The sequence below is a fragment of the Seriola aureovittata genome, chromosome 24, assembly GCF_021018895.1.
Source record: "Seriola aureovittata isolate HTS-2021-v1 ecotype China chromosome 24, ASM2101889v1, whole genome shotgun sequence".
Lineage (NCBI taxonomy): Eukaryota > Metazoa > Chordata > Actinopteri > Carangiformes > Carangidae > Seriola > Seriola aureovittata.
In genome coordinates, this window is record NC_079387.1 from 9,064,360 (window position 1) to 9,089,050 (window position 24,691).

Here is a 24,691-nt window from a genome sequence, read left to right on the forward strand (position 1 = left end):
AGACCTAAGTTTATCTGCTGGGAGGAATGGTGCTGCCGGATGCTGCTGCGTCTCCCAACAACCCTTGTTGCTTTGCGAGGCGACAAAGGAAAGCACTCTCGCAGGAATCAAAGTGCCACACTGCTGCAGTGAGTGCATCAGCGAGGAAGTGGATTCATGTTATTTGCCCATTACCTTAAGGAACAGAACTGCTGATGGCAGGGCTTTCTATATTGGTGGAGCCTCTCTATCCCATCAGTATGTTGTCACAACCGATCCAGCTGCTACTTCTGATAGCTTTCTTTCATTTGCAGCTCTCTCTCTCTCGGCATCCCAGCCTCTGTGCTTGTTTTGGAGCCATCAGCTTTCAACAATGTCTCTCTGAGGTCCCACCTGTCCTTGACCCTCATCTTCTGCTGCAGGTGTGTGCGTTTGCCTGTGTGTGCGTGTGTGTATGAATAAGCAATTCGTGCAGGGTGACCTTGTGTGTGCAGAGGTAAAGGGCAGATTTTTTTTTTTTTTTAACCTTTTCAGAGCAGGGTGCGAGGGCCTGAAAAAAAGCAGCTGAATCCTGGTTGGTTCGGAGCGACTCTATAGAAAATGGAGGTGCACTGCGGTGCTGCATTTACACCAACAATCATTCAAGGCTCCTCAGAGCAGAAGATAATTAAATAGATTCCACACATGCCTGCACATCCAGACGCTTGACTTAATTTGCTCTGAGCAGAGGAAACGATTGGTGTGACCTTGATAAAGTAATTGTCTCCAGAAAGACAAATATCTGTCAAATTTGTTTAGTTTTTTTTTCTTTCAAAATTAAGTTTTGGCAGATGTGATCTGAGTTTCATTGCAAAATGAAGAGACAATGAACTGAAAAATGTGACCTTCTTGCTGGTATGAAAGCAGAAAATAGAGCGTATTTGTAGTTTAACCCTTACAGAGTAAAATAAAGTGGGTTTTCAATATTCAGTGGCTGTCAGATATTGAACAGGAGCAGCTCAACATTTTGGGAGATACATTTATCTGCTGTCTTGGTGAGAGTAAGATGAGAAGATCGATACCACTCACATGTGTGTACGCTAAAAATTAAGTTAGCGCTAGAGGCAGCATTCAGTTAGCTTAACTTTGCTAGCATAAAAACAGGAAGCACAGGGAAACAGCTAGCCTGGCCCTGTCCAAAGATAAAAACAAAAACAAAAACAATTAAGAAACAAGATAAAATGTTTTAATTAGTTAGCATTACACAGTAAGTGCTGGTATGAGATGTGTTTACGTTTGGACAGAGCCAGGCTAGCTCCCCCTCAAGAAGCTTCATTTTAGCATACAGCCATGAAGGTGGTGGCAATGTTTTCACGAAACTCTCAGCAGGAAAGCAAATTAACGTGTTTCCCAAGACGTCTATTACTTTAAGAGGTGATAATGATGTTTTTTGTATTGCTAAATATGGTGAAAACAGTCGAAAAACCACAGGCAAGATGCTGCACCTGCGTCTCCTCACCCTCGCCGTGTGTGAATTATAGAGCGAGCCTGAATGTAGATGTGTTCGTCCGTCTCTCTGTGTGTTGCCCGTCCTTCACCATCCTTTAAAACACACGTTGCTGCCGCCCAGCCCAGCCGAGAGGCTTTGTAATGTGCTGTCAGAACCTATTTACCTCCTTCATGTGGCTCTGCTGCCGCACCATAAGAGCACCGGTGGGGGTGGTGGGCTCGGTGCTATCTGTCACTGTCTCTTACTGTGTGATAATCCCTGACATCCTCCTTTGTTTTTCTTTTCTTTTTTTTTTTATGATTCCATTGTTGCTGGAAAAGCATGTATGGTTGTGTTGTTTTTCTGACCAGAGATCACTTATCACATTAAATAAATGTAGTTTTAGAGTGTCTGCTGCTGGTTCTGGCTGTCATTCCTAATGACTGTTTTTCTACATCACTTCCTGTAAAAGAAATACAAAAGCTTCATAAGGTTTCCCATTGTGATTCATTCATTCTTAGCAGGCAAAAAAAACAGGCCTCATAAAAGCTTTTCTGGGTGATATTTTTATATTAACAGTGCATCAAATTGCTATTTTCATTGTAGCCTGTAGTTTTACTCTGCAGTTCCCCCTCTGCTTTACAGACCTTCTTACCATCTTAAGATAATTGTACTGGTTTTATGGCTCATAATTTAACTGCTTTGATGATTAATTCTCGCTGCTTTCATCAATATTGCTTCCAGCCAAAGTGAACACTTTTCAGCAAAACTGCTCTAATAAACCTACTGTAAACTGTACACTACCAGCTCAGCACCCAACAGCAAATTTAGTGACTTGCTGGTGAAAACAGTGAAACATTTTGCAGCTAAAGACGCAGACATTCTTCACAGGACTTGGTGGAGACAAAAAAAAAACAACTAAAAATCAGTTATTGCATGTTTAAAAACTGCACAAACACCTTAAATATTATAATAAAAAAATCAGTTAATGCAAGTTTAATTGTTACACTTTTAGCCCCTGAAGGTCTGGTAGCCTGTATGAACATCTCATCAGTGGTTGTCAATGGGAAGGGAATGTTTTACTCCCCTGAACCTCCAGGCAACCTTGTGCTCCCAAACCATCATATTATCTAACCTTGAGGGTGCTGCTGCTTCTATAGCTTTTATTCACCTGGTGCTTATCTAGTCTAGTCATCATTATAGACATGAGATAGTGAAGGTTTCTTGTTTAGTTCTCAAAATAATTTGAATTTGTTCATCTATTTATTTTTTTTACCTTTATTTATTCAGGGTAGTTTCACTGAGAGACAACCTCTCTTTTACAGAAGCAGTCATAACACATTCATTCTCTCTGCAGTCATTCTTCCTCATCAGCCTCATCATTATGCCCACAACAAAAATGAGATTATGGTCGTCTCGCTGGAATAGCATCATAACAATCACCATTGCCTGCATCTATCCCAGCTTCTCTCTCTCTCTCTCAAAGTATTGATTTTGAACTTCTTCCTCAGGATCTCTTCCGTTATGAGTTTTTGCTGCCGGAGAGGATGCAGGACCATATTGAGGATAGATAGATGCTGGGTTACATGTTGAGAAGGAGCTGTGGAAAGATTAAAGCAGGTATAGGCTCATTGATTGGCAGATAGGCAGCAGTACGGTGGCCATTGATTGGGCAAACAGCCAATTTTTGACCTCGCAGTGCACTGGGTGAATCAATGGCCCTAATCCAGTGGGAGAAGTGAAGAATGAGAAGACTGGTCCCAAAATGTTCTCTGGTTGAGTGTTTTTTTGACGGCCTTTTTCATGTTTTTAACAGGATATGTGTAATTGATAAATTATGTTATTCAATTTCTTAATAAATCTAACAATTCTGCTCCTATAATTTGAATCTTTTTACTGATAAATGTGGGGAAATCTTTTTTTTTTTTTATTAATATAAACAATATAAATGTCAAGATAATCAGATTCAAGTCTTATCTGTCCTGTCTTTATTGCACACAAATAACCTAAACACTTCTATTTAGTCAAATTCATTCAGTTAGTCCAGATGGATTACTTTGACCTTTTGATATGACTGGTCAATCAATACCACAATAGATGCACTTCATCTCTTTTCATATTCATCGGGGGGAACAAAGAGCAGAGAAATAGTCCCTGCATGATATGTATGTACATTACTCTAATGAAGTCATCATGTGATAATTAATACACATAAAAAAGCATAAAATGGCTTTAGGGAGTAAAATCAGGGTTCGAATTACGGGGGGTATTGGGAGGGTTTGTACCCCCCGGATTAAGACAGATTAAGACATGGACCCCTCCAAAGGATGTAAAAACAACCGTCCGGGGGTTGCAACATCTCTATATATATTTTTTTATAACTACTATAATATATTTCCCATATTCATGCTTGGAAGAATCTTGTGATACAATTTCAGACCCCCTAAAGTGGGCTGTACCATTTCCTTACCCTGACGTAAAGTGTGGCTCGCGCTGCTTCTCTGCCCCCGTGCGACCGTTGATGTAAGTAGCAGTAGCAAACTGTCGGGTTTGTTTAATAAACTTTACCTTCTTACCTTCACAGTTTCTGAATTAGATTGTGTGAAGTATGTACAGATGAACGCTGATGTTATCTTGTTTCTAACTTTAGCTGTAAGTTACGGTTTTAGATAACTAATGTTAGCTAGCTGATAGCGCCCATTCATTTCCAATGTTAGCTTGTCATTTCATTGCCAAAATCTAGGCTAATGTTAGCAAACACTGTGGTTGTAGAGATTAGTTTTGATATCAATTTAGAGTTTATTATTCATTTTTAATCGTCTGTGGTGGCTTAGTTAGTCTTTTACCTTTTAGGTATTAGGTTTTTAAGAAACACCCTCTTTGTTTTCACTCAGGAATTCAGGAGTTTTGTTTGGTTTGGTAATTGAACAACATTAAAAAACATGTGTGATGAAGGCTAAGTAATTGTGTTAGCAGTGGTGGAAAGTAGTTAAGTACATATAAACTTTTTTGGCTTCTTACTTCTTACAAAAAGCAGTGTTTAATCAAGGTCAAATATCAGATGTCTGAGTTGTTTACAGTTCACCAATTAGTTTTTCCCTCTAAACTTCTCGCATGGTTTCATTTCCATAAATGTTGAAATGATCAAATATCTCACCAAAAATCAAAGATTAGAGAACCAAGTCTAAAAACTGAAAACAGATTCGTTTTCAGATTTGTTTTTTCTTCTTTCCTCTGTGATTAATCATCTGATGACCCCTCAGATTTATCTGGTGACCCTGTTTATAAAACTGTATATGAAGTAGTTCAAACAGTAACTTGCTGCTGACACACAGATGCTTCAGTATCAATCATCTAATTATGTCATATATAATAATGCATCAGTCAGAGGGACCTAACCAGGACTTTTACTTAATTCAACTAATTTCATTCACAGAGTCAACATGAGCAAGCGGACAAGAGATATTCAGCACTTTTCTGGCGCCAAAAGAAGAGTAAGTTGAAACTTTTTATGACTAAGATGGCAGTGCTGTGTGTATTTCCTCTGGTTGTCATGCAGGCTTAATACTGAGCAGGATAGTATGGGTGATGGTGAGTTTTAAATGCATGTGCTGTTGCATTAAGGAAGCAGAGGGAGGTCATAAACACAATCAGCAAGCAGGAGGAGGTCATGCTACTTTTAATGACTGAAACATTACCGTAGCTACTCCTTAAAGGCAACAACTACACAAAAATCTAACTTTTTCAGCTGTTCTTTTACTTTGAAAATAGTCTAATAGAAAAAGATAAAGAGAATTCATCTTTCTCACTTCAGCTTAGACGTTTGAGCCAATAGACTGAGTCCTATCTTTTCCATTAATTTTGGTATTGGGACCAGTGCAGGACACTATACAGTTCTTTGTTAGGTTGATAGTGTTTTTGGTTCTGCTGCAGCATTGTGCTGGTCTGTATTCGAGTGGAAATGATGGTCTGTTGTTGTCGTTTGCGTGTATGGGTCTGACGTGTCGGCAATTTTGCTCTTGGATATTGTTGTGTGGTACATGCTTCATGAGCTGGTGTTATCTTAAACAAGCATGGTACTGTCAGGATTGTAAGACTTCAGTTCACTGAAGCACGCGCCTGCACTGTACCGGAAAATAAGATGACCCCCCCCCCCAATTATCATGGTATAATTCGCACTCTGAGTAAAATACAGTAAGTACTTTGTGTTGTATATAAGGCGAGGGATTGTGTATTTACAAAACAGACTTATAGTTACATTTACACACTTTACACACATTCCAACACATGCCAAAATGTATTTACATGCTTTGGGAACTGAAACCAGGCTGCCAGAGCTTTAGATGAAAGCTGATGATTTATGTGTCATGAGATAATGTTTAAGGAAAGAAGATTTCTTATGAATTTTTCAGACTTTTCAGTGTTGCATAATTTTGCCTATTTGGTCCTTAAACTGTTGAAATGAATGAAATGAAACCAGAGTGGAGTCTCTGCTAACAACTCAGACATCTGAAATGTGACAACAGGCCCAACTAGTTATATCCTTTTATGTAAAATCTTAATATGAAAAGTAACTATTATCTATAGCTGTCAGATAGTAGTAAAAAAATTTCCAATCTCAAAACTGTTCTCAAATGCAGTACTTGAGTAAATGTACATAGATAGATACCATAGCAACCTTCAGCAGGAAGTCCTGTGACAATCAAGAAGAAGAACAGGTCAGAGGATATCTGCACACAATCTGTAAATCAATTAGAGGGTTTATTTTCCATTAAGATCTTTGCAAGAGAAAGCAGAATGTTGAACGGCTTTGTTGGGATTTTTAGGTCTTGATTCAGGGGCCGCATCCTTCGAAGGCGGCATTCATAGTGTGAAACAGCAGTGCAACAAGACTGTCCCATTTCGAAGGCTCCTTCACATGTGTCCGAGAAATGCTTTGTTCGATTACCAGGAAACTCATGGGCGGGTCCTTCGTGGCAGGACCTATCCCGAGATACATTGTGCGCCATTGCTTAGCCACTTTTCAAAAAGAAATATGGCAGACTCCACAAATAAAACAGTGGCCGAGGACCAGTCCGTAGACCAGACCGTTTCATTTCAGTTTGCCCGTCATGGTCTATGTGGTTTTCGGGGGACTACGTCTTGGGACACAGATATAATGGGCCTTCCATCAAGAACTAGATGGCATTTCTTCTGTTCAGCAAAAACCTTCACAAACCTGACAACAAATTTTACAAAAGCCTCAACACAGACCTGGATGAGCTAACACGCCATCATGTCCTCACCTACCACTGATTTCTCTCCTCTCGTCACGACTAACAGCTGGAGGGAATTGTGCAGGTTGCTGACGGTAACATGAGTGGATCAGAGATACCCCACCAAATTAGGTCAGCGCTGGTCGGATCATTGCCCCTGTCTAATTGAGAGAGGTCAGTGCTCTCACCTTGTCTGGCACGCCACACACATACACATTCCTGCACTGTACGCAGGCACAAGGCCAGGAGACAAAGCCAGTAATAGCAGAGCAATATGGCCACGCTTCAGCGCTCACCACTGTAACCCTGCCTGCAGACTGAAAAACACGGGAGCTAGTGAAGTGTGGCGGCACTCTGGTTTATAGAGTGCGAGTCATTTAAAAGAGGAAAGGACACGAGAACACACTGACATGTCACAAGGCTTTTATTTAGTGATGCTACAGAGCAAAGGTTACTACAGTGAAGCGCTCAGAGAGGATTATTACACCTTCAAACAGGCATGTTGGATCTTTTACTGTAGAGTTCTTTAGTTATAAACACAGTCACTATAAAACTGTTAAAAGCTGCTCTACTCAATAGTTTTATATTAACATTAGGTCAGGTCACTGTGTGTAATCTGTTCACACGGTTTTAAAGGGCTAACTTACAGGCTAATATCTCATGCATGTAATGTTACAATCCAATTGTATTTTTAGGTCATTTAACTTCGTAATATTTCTTTCACACCTTTCAAACATTACATTAACGCTACTTAAAGTCCGTTTTCAAATCTGGTAGAATAAAATTTAAAAAAGCACTTGTCAGCACCAAACAGAAGACGCACAAAATTAGCCACTAGCTAGTGGACACCTAAAGAGCCTCGAGATACATTTGCCAGGTGGCCAGAAACACAAATCTAAATTTGTAGGTTGGACCATTTCACGTACTCACAAGGGACTGCAGATGGAAACAGTCACATCTTGACTAACTCTGGCTTATTTACATTTTAATTAATGTTGAGTAATGTGAACTGTGCCAGAGGAAGTACATAATAAAAATGTGCTTTTCCCACAGCATCTGCCATACCTCCCATTTTTTTAATATACCCTACAATCACCCAATCAAGTGATGTATTTGTAGCCAGTTTGTTTACATGTGAAAAGGATGCTTCTTGTCAATTTTTACTTGTTTCCCAACATTAACCGTTTTTGTTAGATCATTAATTTCAATCCAGTGTTTAGTAACTTTAATTTATCAGTCAGGTTAATACAAATCTCAAAGCTTGTTAGCTACCAAAACCATTAGGTAGCAGTGAGTGACTGAGTTCTGTATAGTACGATGGTTCACCTTGTCGATGGTGACATTTATCTGTCAGAGAGGCGGAATACATTAATCTTATAATACAGACACGTCTTATAGACTGCTGTATGACTAAAACTTATTTAATTCATGAACTATTTAGTGACACAAAACCTTTGCTTACAAGTGGAATGTGACATTTGGACAGATCTAAAGTCCTGACAATCTAAATATTTGACAAATCGATATGTATTTCTTTCCTCTCCACGTGTATTTTGACCAGTTTTGATGATGTTGATTTTGAACTGATGTGATGGCTGCCTTAAATGAGAATTTGTCTAAATTTGTAAAGTAATTGAGAAATTTAAAGCTTAAAGGTGAAACTCCAGTATATAGCATTTTAATAGTCTACAGAAAAACATCATTAAAACAATAATTGGAGCGCACACACTCTAAACTAAGATGCTAGTATTTTACCTGCTAAACATTAGCATTTTAGCGTAGCCTGTGTACAACCACACAGACCTGCTAGCATACCTGTAGACTCTTGGTCTTGCTTTGATAAATCATTTTGTAAATTGAATAATCTTTCTTCTTCCGCCATTTTATTTGACTGCAGAATTCGGGGTGTGTAAATGTGTTCACTGTGGCATGAAGCTATATGTTTGTTAAAGGTGCTTCGTCCCTGGGCACAGTATCATGCTGGTGTGTGTAATCCAACCATGAAGAGTTAAATCAGCCCTGCGGTGCCTGATGTGTGATGAACTCATTGGAGCACCTCCAGCTGTCTGCTAACATTATCTGCCCTCCTGTTTAACCATGGTGGTCAGTTTTCTTGGAGGCTCATTCACACATTTAATTGCTTTAGCTCAACCTGGTTGGTGTGAGTGCAAATGTGTGTCACAGATACATTTCATACAGTTGGTAGAGAGTCTTTCAAATGTATATTGGCGATCCAGCTGCTGAAAACCCTCATGGCTTGGAGCTAAAACCTTTATAGACCTTTCTACACTGAGAATTATTTTTCAAAGGCAGCTCGGTGTTGAGGCACCGACGGCAACATCCTCTCGTCCTTTCATCCTCCTACACGATGTATAAGTTCATGTGTTCGTCAGTATAGATGGCACTCAGGCAGGAAGGCAGTCATCAGAGCGTGTGACAAAGCCAAACAGACAGCTGACATAAACACATCAATACACATTAGGCTCCACACGGTGAACTTGTTTAGCTTCTTGCTCTGATGTGTAAATACCAATTGAATCTTCCACAGTCTCCAACTCCCCTATCTTGGATTATATGTTGTTGGTTTTTTTTGTGTGGCACAAATCTATCAGACATTTGTGTTTCTGTGAAGAATTATTTCATCCTCCAGTGGGCTGACAAACAGCAGCATTGTACACTGAGATTAGCTAATAAATTACCTTTGGGCAGTGAGTGTGAAAGCCCATCCTCTCTATCAAACTGTATTAGAGTCTCAGGATTGTCGCCTTTCGCGCTGAGACGCCACCCTCCCAGATCTGACAAGGACTATGATCTTCTGTTGTTTTGAATGGAAACTGAAAGCGCAGGTTAGCAGGGCATCATGAGCCCTGGCATCGCCGAGCCCCGTTCCACACCCCTAGAGCAGCACGCAGTCATTACAATGCTGTCTTTTGTCATTCAGCCTGAAGGTTTCACTCAGCCTCTGGAGGGGTTTCTCACAGGGTCCCGGTTCAGAAACTGGGAACAGATTATATGGTGGCATCGCAGAAACACAGAAGCAATCTTGTTCCTGTATGTCAGTTAACTTAGGAGGTTTAATTCCAATAGATGTTTTATCTGGCCGTAACTCTTCCACTGAGGTTTTTGCTGGTGATTGACGGATGATCGAAAATATCCTCCTGTAAATAAAAACAAAAACCTCTGGGGTTGTCTGTGAAAGCAGGTTTTTACAACCCTTAGTTCTATTGTTAGATGACCTCTAGTGGCCGTAGTAAGTATGACGAGAGCAGAGCAGGACGTTATTTTGTGAGAACCATCCCATCCTTCGTGGTGGGTGTAGTTATAGAGTTGTCTGGTTCTGTTTCAAGCTCTCCTGTGGGACTTGAAATGTTCTTGACTTTGAAAAACATATGAAACAAGTTGATTTGCACGGATCAAACAAACAATAATGGACTGAGAGATTCTTGAAGCACACCAGGGCCCAGTTTTACAAAGTTATTTTAGACTGGTCTGTAGTTTTAGGCCGGTCTTCATTTTGCTCATAGATCAATCTGATGCAAGTGAGACTCACTAATGTTGAGACAAACACAATAGACACCTTACCCTGAGGCTAACTCTGGCCTTTGACCAATATTACCATGGTAACAATCAATGACACCTGCGCTGACCAGTAGCACCAAACAACAGAGACAGGAAAATGTGGCTCATAATTTGTGGTTTGCCAACATAGTTATGGAGAGAGCAAAGAGAAGGGAAAGAGTTTTACAGACAGATTTTTATTTTTATTGTTTCACTCTTCAAGTTAAAGTTTTTCATTTAAAAAAATAATAATAATTTACCTGCTTTGTGCAACAGATGAATTTAGACTGGAGTCTGCATTTTTGTTCTGTCTCAGTCACAGTCAAAGTCTGTCTTTGTGAAACCTGCCCCAGGACTGAGTTGCAAAACCTGTTTATTGCTGTCATTTGGGTGAACTGAACCTTTAACTTTTTGCGACACAAGTTAACTTTTTTATTCCAGTGCTGTTCCTACAGATTGGTTCAGAGGCTGAAATTACAGTTAAGTAGGAAAAGAATATGTCATAACTGTCAAATTGTGGATAATCGCTTCATTAGTATTCAAGCTGTTTTCCTGCATCAAGAAAGCATACACAATTTAACATAAGCTCATACACACCAGCTCTTTTTAATACTCACTTAAGTCAAGTTGTCTCTTTTAATTTCCTGTGCATCAGACATGACAGAAGTTGGGTATTTTTACACACTTTCAGAGACCTTTCCCTGTCGACAGTGTGCACACTGTAATCCAAACAGACAGTGCTGTGAGACACTGGCAAGGTTTTACGTGCCTTCACAAATGTCATCCTACCTTGCCTCTGGTTCCTGAAATGTGATGAGCACAGACACACACACACACACACACTTGTGCAGATGCCATGCGGATGTACATGAGGACTGAAATTTCAGTTATAAAGACATTTCTTGCAGGCTTAGCTCATCCAGAGGCAGGAGTAATCTCATTGGCTGAGGTAAAATGTCAGTGGGGAGGGTCGAACCACAGTTTCTCCAACTAAAAACGTTAGATTGAAGGCTGCTTAAAAGGCAAAAGATAAGAGAGGAGGCCGTATTATGAATTCCAGCACTGCAAACATATAATCTATTATAAATTATCCTGTTACTTTGCCTGGCTGACCTTCAAAGTAGCAATCACGTAGCCCTTGTGACCAAAAGCTCCTGCTGACCTTCCCAGACCGTGAATGCTGTGCTCATTACCGAATGAAAGTCACTGCATTCATATTTTTAATTATAATTTGATGAACGTTTGCTTTGTAGCATCCATGTTCACGAAATTCACCAACTCTGCTCTTCTGCATGCACATAAATCTTTAATAGTGAAATGTGGGTTTACTCTGTCTGTATGGGTCAACCCTCCTCTCGACCAGGGTTGGACACGACTCGGATGCTGCCCTTCTCAGGTGAACTGGTGTTAATACAAGGAATGGAAATTAATTAAATGAAACGTTGTCATTCCACTGACTCTTCAGAAAAAAGGAAATATAGAGAAAATAGAGAGGGAGTCATCAGATGTTGTTCTTCTAGGTTGATGACTCAGCTAAATGACCTTTTGCCAAACCTCTCATAGCTCTGCAACCACACCTTGGTTCATGAAACACTGCGCTATGAGCCCTAGAAAGAGCGATATTTGGTAAACAAAGAGTTATTAAGGTCATTCAAAAAATATAATGAATCTAAAATGGTGCAAAACTGCACATGTGCATCCTCTCCAGTGGAAATGGTGTTAAAACTTTATTTCCTATCTTCCAAAGCACAACTTTCCCCAGTACCACTGTAAATCTCTCTGCAAGAAGTAAAAAATCCTTTTCCACAGAAAGACATTTCAAATACGTAATTTCCTGTACGTCTGTCAAGTGTAGACACACATGCAGATTCACAAGGTACTGGTTTTGGTTGTGGTTAGTGGCGAGAATCAGACCAAAGAAATCATATTTCGGTTACATCATGAAATCATTGAGGTTTAGACTTCAGAGAGGAGACCTGGTGGAAAAGCAATTGAGGGCAGAGAGGCATTGCTTCAGAGCGAAAACATGCAGCATTTCTGAAGGTTTTTCATCCCGTGTCAGGATGGTCAGAGAAAGACGTTCAATCATATTGTAATTTATAGCTGCTACGTCTTATTTGCTGTGGCTGATCAGAGGAGGAACAGTGTTGGGAATATGGTTTGAAACAGAATGCTATTAGAGACCTTTGGGAGCCTCACATACAGGCTTGCATTCATGATATGTAAAGATATGTAAAAAGCCATAAATGATCAGGGTGCCGTGTGCTTGAGTGTTCTCTCATGCAAACTGTGTAGTAATTATCTCCCTCATAATTACTACATGCCTGAATTTTAATGAACCCTTCGCTGCATAGAGGAGCTGTTTCCAGGTGTGACGTAGGTGTTACTGAACAAAGACAAACTGAACAAACATGATCAAGGATCTCAGGTCTGCATGAGATTTACCAGTATATCAGCTTCTGCCTTTAAACTACTACCAGTGAATAGTTGAGCATCAGTTGGTGCTGGTGGTGCAGCTGCACCCCGGGGCCCTTTATACATATACATAATTTTATGCACACCGTGCAACAGCAGACACACGCACACCGCTACCTCATTAGTGACTGCAGCCCCAAGGCTTACAACTGGGAAAAGTCCTAATTGCACAGTTCAGCAGCACTGACAGTGCTCAGAGCGTTTTGGAACAGACTTCGACAAATGAGCATCAGGTACAAGCACCTACAGTAATATTCTGTTATTTCTGACCCTTCCTGTCAGAGCTGCTACTGCAGAGTTAAACTCAAAGTAAAGTCCGGGGTCCCGGCAAGTCACTGCAGTTCATTAAGAGTGAACAAGCCAAGAAGTTTTACCTGATTAGACATCACTCACTTTGTGGTGCACAGGCCTCGTTAAATGTTCTAAACTTGAATTGAAACTATAGCCTGCAAGTGTGTTGTACTGTACTATAGGCAAAACTTTGTAAGCTAATGTACTGTTTGCTTTCTTTTAGCAATACTAGCAGCATGGATGATGACAACGTCCTGACTGTTCATCCACCCACCACTTTGGATCAGTGAAGGTAATGCATACTACACTGCAAGTGCACTCAGCTAACGCTAACAAGCCTAGCTGCCCGTGTCTTCTGCTACTTTAGCCGGCCTCGTCTGGCATTGTCATTGTGAGCATGTTAGCATACAGATGTTAGCATTTAGATCCAAGCAAGGCTCTGAAGCCTGAAGTTCTGAAGTTTTAACTGAACTTGCAGAAAATCGACAAAAGTTGCATGAATATCGAGGGTGGCTGGTTGGTGCTAATTCTAACTCTCAGTTGGGTGCCATAAGAATTGGACACGACAAGATGATGTGAAACCTCAAAAGAACAAAAACCCACACGGATCTGATGTTTACGTCTACATCAGTGTAGCAGAAGCTTCAGCGAACATTTTGCTTTTATCATTTTAACAATACTTTTTTTTTGAGTTGCTGTATTTCAACTTCAAATTTATGGCATGTGCATAAAGGTAGATGGGTGGAAATGCACTTATAAAGCTGCTAGCATGGCTGCAAACTCTTTCTTATCAGGCCACCATGCCAGTGTTTGGACAATATTAGCCAAAACATTCGACCAGGAATCATCTCTGCAGTTGTTTATCGCACCTGCTTGAGCCCCTGTGTGACTTTCCTTGGCAATTATCATAAACTGTACTGTCTTCCATACTTGCACCTGGTGCTTATTTGTCAAAATGGGTTCCAAAATGCTCAGAGCGTTGTCAGTAGTGCTGAACTGTTCAATTATTTCCCAAGTGCAAGCCTGGGGTTTACAGTCACTAATGAGGTAGCACTGTGTGTGTGCTCTTTATTCTGCATTCATATGATTATGCATTATTTCAGGAGGGGCTGTTCATGCATTTTGCATCAATGCCCACTGTGACCATGTTCATAAAGTTAGTTCAATCAGGGAAGACGCCAGGAAGAAAATGGATGATAATAGATATTAACCCCATCAGTGGAATCAATGCATAGAGTAAGACCCTCTCAATTACAGCTATTTCAAAGATCCCACTGTGGGAGAACATAGATGGGCCCTGACATCGATGCTGGTGATGCAGAAGAAGAATAGTTTAAATGCTTTCAATTTACAGAAAACCCATAAAACTCAACTCAATGAGTTCGTTGGATAACTAATGAGCGCATAACCAAGGCCAAACAATCCTTCACATATCTTTTGTTCCCTTTTGTATAACTTTATCTATTTATTTTCTTTAATCCTTATGTAACACAGCTCTATGGTTTCATTAGCTGTTGTGTGAAATGACAACATTCAGCATTATATAATTCACGCAGCTCTACAGCTGTGTGTAAACACTTCTTTGTGAAGGTTCCCATTATTTTATCAGAACTGGCTTTTCTCTCATGATACAGTTACAGTTCAGTAAGTGTCATACATTTTTCACTTTCTCACATTGATCTGGTGCTTCAACAATTTCTTTCTGTTCATGAAACTCCTGCTGCTGCTGCTGCTGCTGCTGAGAAACACTGTGGACTGACTCAAAGAAATGTTCTGTTAATGGAAACACACTGATACTGTACAGTAAACTACCTTGTATGTTATAGAAATCAAGTGGAATAATATCACACACAAACAAAAACAGTAATGAATCTGGCACAGAGTCGATTATAGAAAAACGATCAGAGCGTTTTATACATTTCTCTTTCTTCAGTCACCTGGGAGGAAAGCCACTGTGGTGTTAGCAGGCAGCTGGTGGCCAGATGGTGACGCTCTGCAGCAGCTGAGACTCTGCACTGATCACTAATCTCTGTGCTGACCTGTCTATCCCTTCGAAGAGACAAGAGAGTGACTGCTTGGTAGAAAAATAGACGGAAAATACATTTACAGTTTATTATTGTGTTTAGATAGTTTGGAAAAGAGTCGCATGTGAAGATCGTTACCACTCAGCTACTGCCAGGGAAAGGTTAGCTTAGCTTAGCATAAAGACTGGAAGCAGGGGGAAACAGCTAGCCTGGCTTTGTTCAAACAAAGTTCACCTACCAGCATCTCTAGCAACTCGTTATATGGATTAAACAAATGAGATAAAAACATGTTAATTAGTTTCCAGTCTTTATGGTAAATTAAGCTAACCATCTTCGACCATCTAGTATCAGTCTTCTCATGCAACTCTCAAGAGATCGATTAGCTCAGCTTGCATCAAATTCTGCATTTTTTTATTTCATTAATGCTCTGCTCTGAAAGGTTTTGCAAGCTTGTATGTAACTAGTACTGGGAATATAAATGCCAGTGCAATAGGGTTTCCAGCAGTGGCAAAGAACAAAACAAAGGCAGACATGGAAGACTGGACCGTTGCCTAGAAGTAAAGGACATTTAAAGCCTTACACATGAGCACCAGGGGTTTTAATTCAGTACAAGCAAGCGGTGAGATGGAGGTGTTGGTGGGTGGTAAACACGACCAAAACCTTTGACTGTGTAATCCAAATAGGATTGTCATCCACACACGCCGAGGAGATGGGGGAATTAAACCTTTAATGGCTGTCACTACGTCATTAGTTAAGGTGAGAGAGTGCTCAACAGCGTGCTGACACAGGCAGGTAGCTCCAGAATGTGTGTGATGGAAATATGGTCTTTGACAGCGAATGAAATGGTAAAATAGCAAAGTGCTGATTCGGTGACGATGTGGTGCGCAGCCATAAAAAGACCTGGCCTGACTCACGGCTCTGTCTGGAGGTCTTAAAGCTTCACTGCACTTAGAAAGGCTTCTCACAAAGGTAGACATGGCCGTCCAGGGAAAAGTGCATCACAGGAATAATTAGAGCTCTTGTTTTTACACTGAGTAATGGTCAACTCATGCTGAAATGATAGAGGTTTCTCACTGACCACAGCCACACACAAAAACACACAGTTAACCGTGTTAACTGTCTCTGTTTAAAAACAACAAATTGTTGTTTTTACACTTGTTTTTTGTACATTTTAAACAAACACAGTTACAATGTGTTAATGAGCTTTAGATGTGCTGGTGAGCTAGCTGTGTCCAGTTGCTTTACATTTTCTAGCTAAGCTACTATAAGCGAAGCTAATCGCCTTCTGGCTGTAGCTGTTAGCTGTTAGCATTTAGCGTACAGACATGAGAGCGGTATCAATCTTATTGTCTAACTCTCAGCAAGACAGCAAATTAAAGATATAACCCAAAATGTCAAATGATATTGAGTCCAGGAGGTATTTCATTAATTTTAGTAATCGTCTAAACATTGTTTCAGATGCTTTCAACAGGAACATGCTGTTGCTTAATATTTTAGACAAAAAAAATAGTCAAATAATGAATATTAATATAAAATTATTGCTATTGGCAGGTTTATTAGAAATGATTGTATTTGTAGCCTTTAACTGCAAAGATCGGTTGAACCCTTGTAGCTCTTTAAATGTCTCTGTTTTATATAATTGTGAATTAAATATCTTTGAATAGGGAGTGCTGCTCAGACAAAACAAACCATATAATGTTGTCATCTTGAGTTTCTGAATGGATGTTTTTCACAATTTTTAAAAATAATCGTCAGGCTAAACAACAGTAAAAAATATTGTTAGGTGAGTGGAGCTGCAAACATCTCACCATAGAACAGAAAACCTTGAATTTCAACCTCACTCAGCCTTTTTCTTCAATGCTCTTCACCTTCGAGAGAGCCTAAGGTGAAGAATTCATTTGCTAGCTACTTTAGGATGCTGGTGCATGTTTATCACTCTGTGTGTGTGTGTGTGTGTGTGTGTGTGTGTGTGTGTGTGTGTGTGTGTGTGTACACATCCCACAGGGGCACCATCTAGGGTGGATGCTGTGTTGCTGTTACAAATGATCCTGTGGGAGACTCACTGACAGCCAAGCTCTATGCGGCTCCACATGCCTCATCACCACACACACACACACACACACACACAGACACACACACACACACACTCACACATCACGTTGCTGCAGATGCCCACAGTGAGTGAAGCATGTTGGTCCCAGGGTAAACTCCCACTGCATATCCTGTCAGCTCAGAGAAAGTGTCAATCAGCTTGTCCAAGTCAGCTAAAGAGATGTGTCTACGCAGGCAGAATGTACTTTACTCGCTGTCCTTGTCCTTCACGACTTCTGACAGTAAATAGCACTGTTCTTGCCAGGACGATTCTTTTATTCTTGTTTTTTTAAACTTTATCGATCAAGGGTGGGGGATTTTGCTGAGCGTGTGTACCATTTCTCCACGGTCTCCCATCTGGGAACCGCCCCAGTACAAACACACTCAGTCTTTGATTCTAGACACTATTTAGAGGTTAGCCAAGATAAAGCTCAATAGAAGTAATAGAGTTCCAGGAAGTTGGGTGAAAGTGCTATGAAACTACTTCAATGAAGGTGTTTCAGTTTTTAAATATTGATATTCTTTCTAATAAGATAGACCTGTGACATCATCAAGCTAGTTAATGTAACTGGGCAATCAGGGGACATGGCAGGTATTGATTAGGTGTCGTTTCCTATCACCTCTGCCAGCTCTTATAAACAATAAGCTTGGAATAACTCAATGCTTCTTTCTTGTTATTATTATTGGATAATGCAATATGATGTGTGGCTGTTTATCAAGACCGCATGTTTATTACTGAAACATGATGAAGAGAATGTGTTGCATTCCAAAGTAGGCTTTATTATTATTATTATTATTATTATTATTATTATTATTATTATTATTATTATAAGGCAGGCAATTCAACATAATGAAAACTTTACAAATACTAAATTCAAAGTTAATTCTACTTAATGGCCAGAAGCAGAACTGCCGTGAAAGTCAAAGCCTACGTCTCGTTAACTGTTACTTTGCCGCCATCTTGTGGAGACATTGAGAAACACAGCCCATAATATCTGATGAGCGGCACTTGTGCGTTTCAAAGGACAAAAAGTCAGTTAAATTAGCGCTATTTCACACAGAGCCGGGTAAAGTGTTGAAACTTTTATTAAAAAATCATCAATTACGTTACATATTCTCTAATATGAGTTGACGTAACAGTTACGCAAACTGCGCTGGAGCAGTTTGTCCCTCGTCACTTCCCGTTGTTTTTTTTTTTTTTTTGTGGAAGCGCAGACGTGCGAGGTGACAGGTATGAACAACATGTACTATTCACTATATAATCCCATTAACCGATTTGTATTTGCACTTTTTTTTGTAATTATTACAAAGACGCTCGTTGTCTACGTTGTCAGGTATTCTTTGCACGGTGTTTTCATATGAGGAAGTAAATAATAGTGTCTAAAAGGGGAAAAGTGTCATATCAGCTGATCGACCATATCAGCTAGCCAACATCGCGCTAACACGAGAGGCTAGGTTTGTGTTTGTGTTGAACCGCTCATGTTTTCTGAGAATGTATATTTGTAAAAGTTCCCTGCTGTTGTTTCCTGTGAAGCCAGTCAACTATAACCTCTGCCCTCAATGCTTTTGCTGCCCTGTTGGAGGTGCATGCTATCATTGCATCATGTCAATTATGTTAACTAACTCTAGCTAGCAAGCTTAGAGTTAGTTGTTGTTGTTGTTGTTGTTGTTTAAAACTATGTTTGGAATATCCTTTGTTTCAGGTTGTTGTTTTTTTATTTTTTATTCCACAGGTTAAAAAAATTAGAAGAAGACGAACCACAATGTGTAGTAGTGTAAGTGACATAACTTCCCCGTTGTAATGTTAGCTAACTGCACGCAGGGCTACTTGAAACCATATTCACCAAACTTTATTTAAAAATCAGGCAATTTTCCGATGTATTGTTTATAGTCCAAATTACACACAGAATACAAAATGTGTTAAGATATATTTTACTGATATTTAGCCAATGTCATTGAGCATTTGGTATTTGACCAATATATAAGGCATTAATTTGATAGCTTTTTGACTTATCAAATAGCCCAGAGTTTATCCCACTTTCCACTATATAATTTAATACAGTGCTTGTTTTATCTAGTTGTCTTTCTTAAAATTGTGCTTGCTATTAACAGATGGTCTTGTCTCCCTGTAGGTGCTGTGTGGTCGAGGCAGGTTTGTCCTATCTCAGACTGCTGGCCGTCAAGCATTAGCTGCTCTCAGAGTCAACAGAACCAGAACCTTCTCTGCTGCAAGCTCAGATGAGCCTTACATTACTGTATCACCCACAGATTCAGGTGAGTAATGTGGTAAATGGTACTTACTTAATGGTAAAGGTGACCACTGTCTGCATTTAACAACTGGATTTGCACTAGGTCTGAAGAGAACTTATGATTTAGATTTTAGTTTGTTGTTTCTTTAAAGTCAGGATTCTGGGTCAAACATGGCATCATGTGGTTTTCAGCAGCAAATTGAGTGAATGTTAAGCAAAACAAAATCTAAGGTAGAAGACACCCATAAATGTCCTTGTCATGTCCCTCCAGGCCCCAGGACCGTGTGGCCTGATGAGAACATGGGACCATTCGGACCTCAGGACCAGCGCTTCCAGTTACCGGGTAACGTTGGGTTTGACTGTCACCTGGAAGGCATGGCGGACCAAAAGAAGGCTCCCGTCCATAGGACGGTACCTGATGTGCTGACAACCCCAAGCAGCATGGAGAGACACCAGTTTGTACTGGCCCAGTTTGTCAGTGAGTTCCAAGTAAGTTTTTGAATAGTTTTTACACTTGCATAATGTTGGCAGGGCTTTTTATTTGATTTAGTTACTGTCAAACCTATTTCATGTAAACTTCTGAGTAGTGATGTAAAAACTTTAATCTACTAGTTCTTAGTTTAGGTCAGTAAATCAGTGAAAAATTTGGTCTCAGGCATAATTTACTATGAGGCGTGGCTCAAAACTGCTTTGTCAATACAGACTGTTGAAACTGGAGTGTGTGTTTGTGTGTGTTCATCAGGGAAAACTGGGTCCTATATCCATGAGGGTTGACAAAGCTGAGCGGTACTTTAATCAGACACACACAGACTGCTCCATAAATTCCTGCCCTGAGCTGTTAAGGAAAGGTAAGAGAAGTTATCCTGCATTAAGAAGTACAGAAACTCTTCACAACCTGAAGTCAAGATAACGGTGTCATCTTTAGTAACAAAACTTTGTGTGTGTGTGTGTCAGATTTGGAGCTGTTGTTCCCCTCGGCGCCCACCAACTCTATCACAGTTGTGACGGTCACACAGAGCAGCAGTCTGTGCGAGGAGACTGCAGAGCAGGACAGAGATCAGCTGCTGCACAGAGTGAGTCCTGTGATGTTTCGCCTTGGTGTTAAAAGTTTTGACATGCGAGCGGCGTGAGGCTGAAACAGCTGCTGACTCTGTTTCCTCCTAACTGCAGTTTGTGAGCGGTGCGAAGGAGATGTGTTTCGCTCTGTGGACTGCAGGATACTGGGCGGACTTCATTGACCCAACAACAGGAGCAGCTGTGAGTTACTCTCTGTTTTTAGTCTTACGCTTGTTATTTATTTATAAGGAATCGCAGGGAATTTTAGCTCCACTATTTCAGCATTGTGACTTGACTTGACCATGATCGTGAAGCAAAGATAAGTTGAATGATAATATGAAAAATAGCTGGGGACATGGTCGGCATCAACAAATTAAGGCTGAGTAAAAAACATTTAAAATCTCATAACTCAGAATCACGTCTCTTTCTGGAACAGCATCAATCCGCTGCGACTTCGTCTGCAACAAGAAAACAAGATATTTGACTCAAAAGCACAAAAATAAATCAATAATACTTAAATGAATTAAAAAAACGAATTTAATTACACGCTCTCCAGCAGGTAGAAGCATTTAAATCTGCTTCAAAATGAACATTTAATGTAATTAAAGCAGGAGCATCAGTATTAGGCACTTTTTCCATTCCAAATTTGAAACGGCGCACCACTAGTTCATTCTCTGATTGGCTGTCGATCCTTGCATCTAAGTCTTACTATCTTATCAGTAATGACATTTTCATGAACTTCATATTGAAAAAATCCCAGTATACTGCAGGTATTTTGGGTGTGATTACTGGTAAATACTAAGATCTCAGTTCCCAGTATTTAGGATTGAATGTGACATGACACAATATGTCAGGAATTAAACGCCAGTCTCTAATAGACGCCAAAATCAAAAAGAGGATTTTTATTTAGAAGACAAATGTTTGATTCTCTTCACCGTATGCTCCCCAACAGTTCTTTGCATCTCCATCAAGTCAAACCACACTGCGAACAGAGGAGGAACTGGGACATTCGGGCTTTCACATCGAGGTGTCGGGCTCCTGCACAGTTATTCGCCACATCTTGAGAGGAACGCCTTTGTTCGTGGGGACTGTTTTCACTAACGCACCTACTCACAGTGCTGCCATCGCCAGACTACAGGGACTTTCAAATGTACTTGAAGATGAGGAATAGGCTGCTTCGTATTTTTATCCAGAAGTAAATCCAGACACAAGGCCTCTATTTATGGTTTGAAGAAGCGTGCAAGCTAATGTACAGTAGTGTCGGTACATGGTTTGTGTCAGTGGAAGGTTGTGCACAGTTTTGTCTTACTGTAACACAGCCGCGAGGCGAAAGTTAGTACCACGAAGCACTTGACCTTGGTGCTTTCTCAACTTTTAACCCGACTTGTCCTGCACTACATCCAGGGAGAAACCCACTCGGTGCAGTGGGAATTTCATAATGTGATATTTGCCATTTAAGAAGTCTGTAGGACACGTTTTAGAGGATGGCGTCGTCGTGTTTTAGGAAATTAGAAACATGAATATGAAATGGAAACCTTTCAGATGTACTCAGGCAGCTGTAAGTAATTCATGTGAAAACATCCAGATTCAAACACCTTAAGATTAGATCAGGTTGACACTTTTCTTACTTGTGTATATATATATACAGTGTTCTTTTGTTTTTTTCTCCTTGATATGTTGCACAGAATCTAAAGATATATTGATACTGTTTGAGTTGAAGCACTACAGTTGTGTCAGAACTGCTGAATAAATAAAGTGACATCTCATCAGGTTGCAAAGACACGATTTCCTGTAGCTCCTTCACAAATGCACCACCTGGGCCCGTTCTCCGTACGGGGTGTTATACAGATTAAAATGATTTGACATTTCATTTTCGTAACGGAGAGTTCCTTATGTTTATACATGATGAAATTAAACAGGAAAATAAAACATTGACTTCACAACAAAAGCGTAATCGAGGTGGGTATTTTCTGACAAAGTTTGAGGAGGATCAGGTCAGACTGCTAGGAGTAAATAGTAAAACATGATGTTTCCTGTTTTCATTAGGTTCTTGCTTTGAATATTAACCAATTACAATGAGTTGTATTCAGGTCAGGACTCTTATCAAACATCTACATTTTGTGGATGTCTGGACTACGGATGACACGATACCACGGTTCTTGATACCTATTTCGGTACCACAGTAAAAAAACAAAACAAACAATAAATTCTCTGTACTTTCTCTTACTCTCCTTTATTGAAAAATACAAATAAAATACAATACTTTGCTAAAATAAAAGAGACTTCACAGTGAGACGCTGGTTCGTCACTCCCCTCATAGAAAGGAGTAACTCTCCTCTCTCCATGAAGCTGCTGGTTTCTCCTGAAGACTTCTGCAGCTGTGCTTTTAAAATTTTCACCAAGGCGTCCTGAAAAGTCACGTCATTGGACGCCATGGCAGCCTGCAGTCGCCTCGCAGATCCAAACTCCCGACAAAGCTTCCTATAAACGGGGATGTGGGTCTTTCCAACCTTCTTTGGGAGAGTGAAATGTAATTCTCCCCCAGTCCTGTCTCTCAGACCTGTCAAAATCCCGTCGATGTCCACGTCGTATATTGATGTCCTGGTGGAGTCAGAAAGAACTCGGTCCAGCTGCAGCACCTCGGCTCGCAGAAAGAAAAAGCCAGAAGAGTCATGTATGGAAATTTTTTCTTTTTTTATAAACGGTACCTTCGCACTTTCCAAACCACAGTTGAAATGCTGTGCAATAAATAGTTTACTGCTTATATTTCAGCAAAGTATTGTTTACTTTAAATACTTGACGGCTTCATGCCACTGTTCTTTGTTTTTTGTTTTTTATTAGTAATTTTCAATAAAGGAGTGAAAGAGAAAGTACATGGAATTAATTTTTTTATTTGTTTTGTTTTTTAACTGGTATCGAAATAGGTATAATAAGAGAATCGTGGAATTTCAGTTATTGGTATCGACTACTAAATTTCTCCCTAATTCTGTCTGTGAATAGCGAATACTGCGGTACATAGAAAGAGATTTACAGCACTTATGTGCATATATATTCATCTTTACCTGAGAGTTAGTGAGACACTCCTTTTGGCTCCAGAACTTACCTGAGAATCGTCATATTTTTAAGTCTTCTTGAAATTCAGACTGATCCATTGCAGACAGGAACAGCTAATAGCTAATTCTGCAGACTTGATGGTGACAAAATGATTACAAGTACAGACTAGTTTTTGTTTACATCCTTCAAAGCTTCAAAATTATAGGAAACGTGGTTCCATAAAAAGTATGGTTACACCTCAAATCGATGTGTATCGACCTGAATCACTCAGTCTATTTAAATCATAATTGAACTAAAGTCTGGACACTCCCCCAGGTTACCGCATCCAAAATGCTTGGAAAACTGGCCACAATCAAATATGTGAATCTATTTTTGCTGTGTGTTCGAACATATATGAACATGGTGTTCTTGTATAGTAGTTTTAAAACTTGTTATTACGTTTGCCAGTGAGCTAATAGGACAAGGTGCAAACTGGGCTCTTAAAAAAGAGCATATGAGCAATAGAATATATGTAGTGTTTCACGTAGGAGTTAGAAACCATCAGTAGAAACAGTAGATGAAAACCTTCCCTCTCCCGATCATCAGTGAAACGCCAAAAGAAGAATATTTCTACTGTGCTCTGTGACCACTTATCCAACAATGCCTTTGTGTTTCACTGAAACCTGCATTCTGAATATGGTGATCGATCTGTAACTGTGATTAAGTTTACTGTGTGTAAGAACTGTGATTTGCAGTACATATCAAACATGGTAGCTGTATAAGCCTGATATATACACACTTATTATAAATGACTAGTTGATTTCTAAACTTCCCGTTAGCTTTGATCGACTTCTTTATAGTTTGTGGATTATGAGCCTGAAACAACCTGAAGGCTCGGAGACACATTTTTGAATCCTATAGTGTCTCGTGACAGTTGGACATTTTTATTTAGCAGTTTGTTTGCATCCTTGTGAAGCCAGAACTAAGAGAACTAAACTGCTGCATCGGGAGATTTGTACATTGAGTCAAAGCTGCCAATAGAGGCGGTTATTTGTCACCATCTAGTGGTTGATTGGATGTACTGCAAGTGAAATGACTCCCTTGAACTTGACAAATGTTCTAGAGAAACTAGAGACATGTTTCACCTGTGATAGCAAATGATGACATAAGAGATGTCACAACCATATCTTAGTTTGAATTATCTTTTAATTC

General features: G+C 39.9%; 1 protein-coding gene and 1 long non-coding RNA gene across 3 annotated transcripts; both read left to right on the top strand.

Annotated features, from left to right (window-relative positions):
• The first annotated feature begins 3,914 nt into the window (after positions 1–3,914).
• LOC130165100 (uncharacterized) lies at positions 3,915–17,170 on the top strand. 2 transcript variants are annotated; one of them, XR_008826704.1, is made up of 4 exons: positions 3,915–3,970; positions 4,884–4,941; positions 13,250–13,318; positions 17,055–17,170. It is a non-coding gene; the product is annotated as an uncharacterized LOC130165100 (long non-coding RNA). The 2 variants fall into 2 exon arrangements; XR_008826705.1 differs by lacking the exon at positions 3,915–3,970 and adding an exon at positions 3,990–4,099.
• Positions 17,171–18,351: 1,181 nt separating this feature from the next.
• On the top strand, positions 18,352–22,226 carry mmadhca (metabolism of cobalamin associated Da). Its single transcript, XM_056371036.1, has 8 exons — positions 18,352–18,372; positions 18,875–18,916; positions 19,274–19,415; positions 19,662–19,879; positions 20,133–20,238; positions 20,345–20,463; positions 20,561–20,647; positions 21,399–22,226. The coding sequence occupies exons 2-8, from the start codon at positions 18,905–18,907 to the stop codon at positions 21,615–21,617; spliced, it is 903 nt and encodes a 300-aa protein (XP_056227011.1). The 5' UTR covers positions 18,352–18,372; positions 18,875–18,904; the 3' UTR covers positions 21,618–22,226.
• Positions 22,227–24,691: the final 2,465 nt, after the last annotated feature.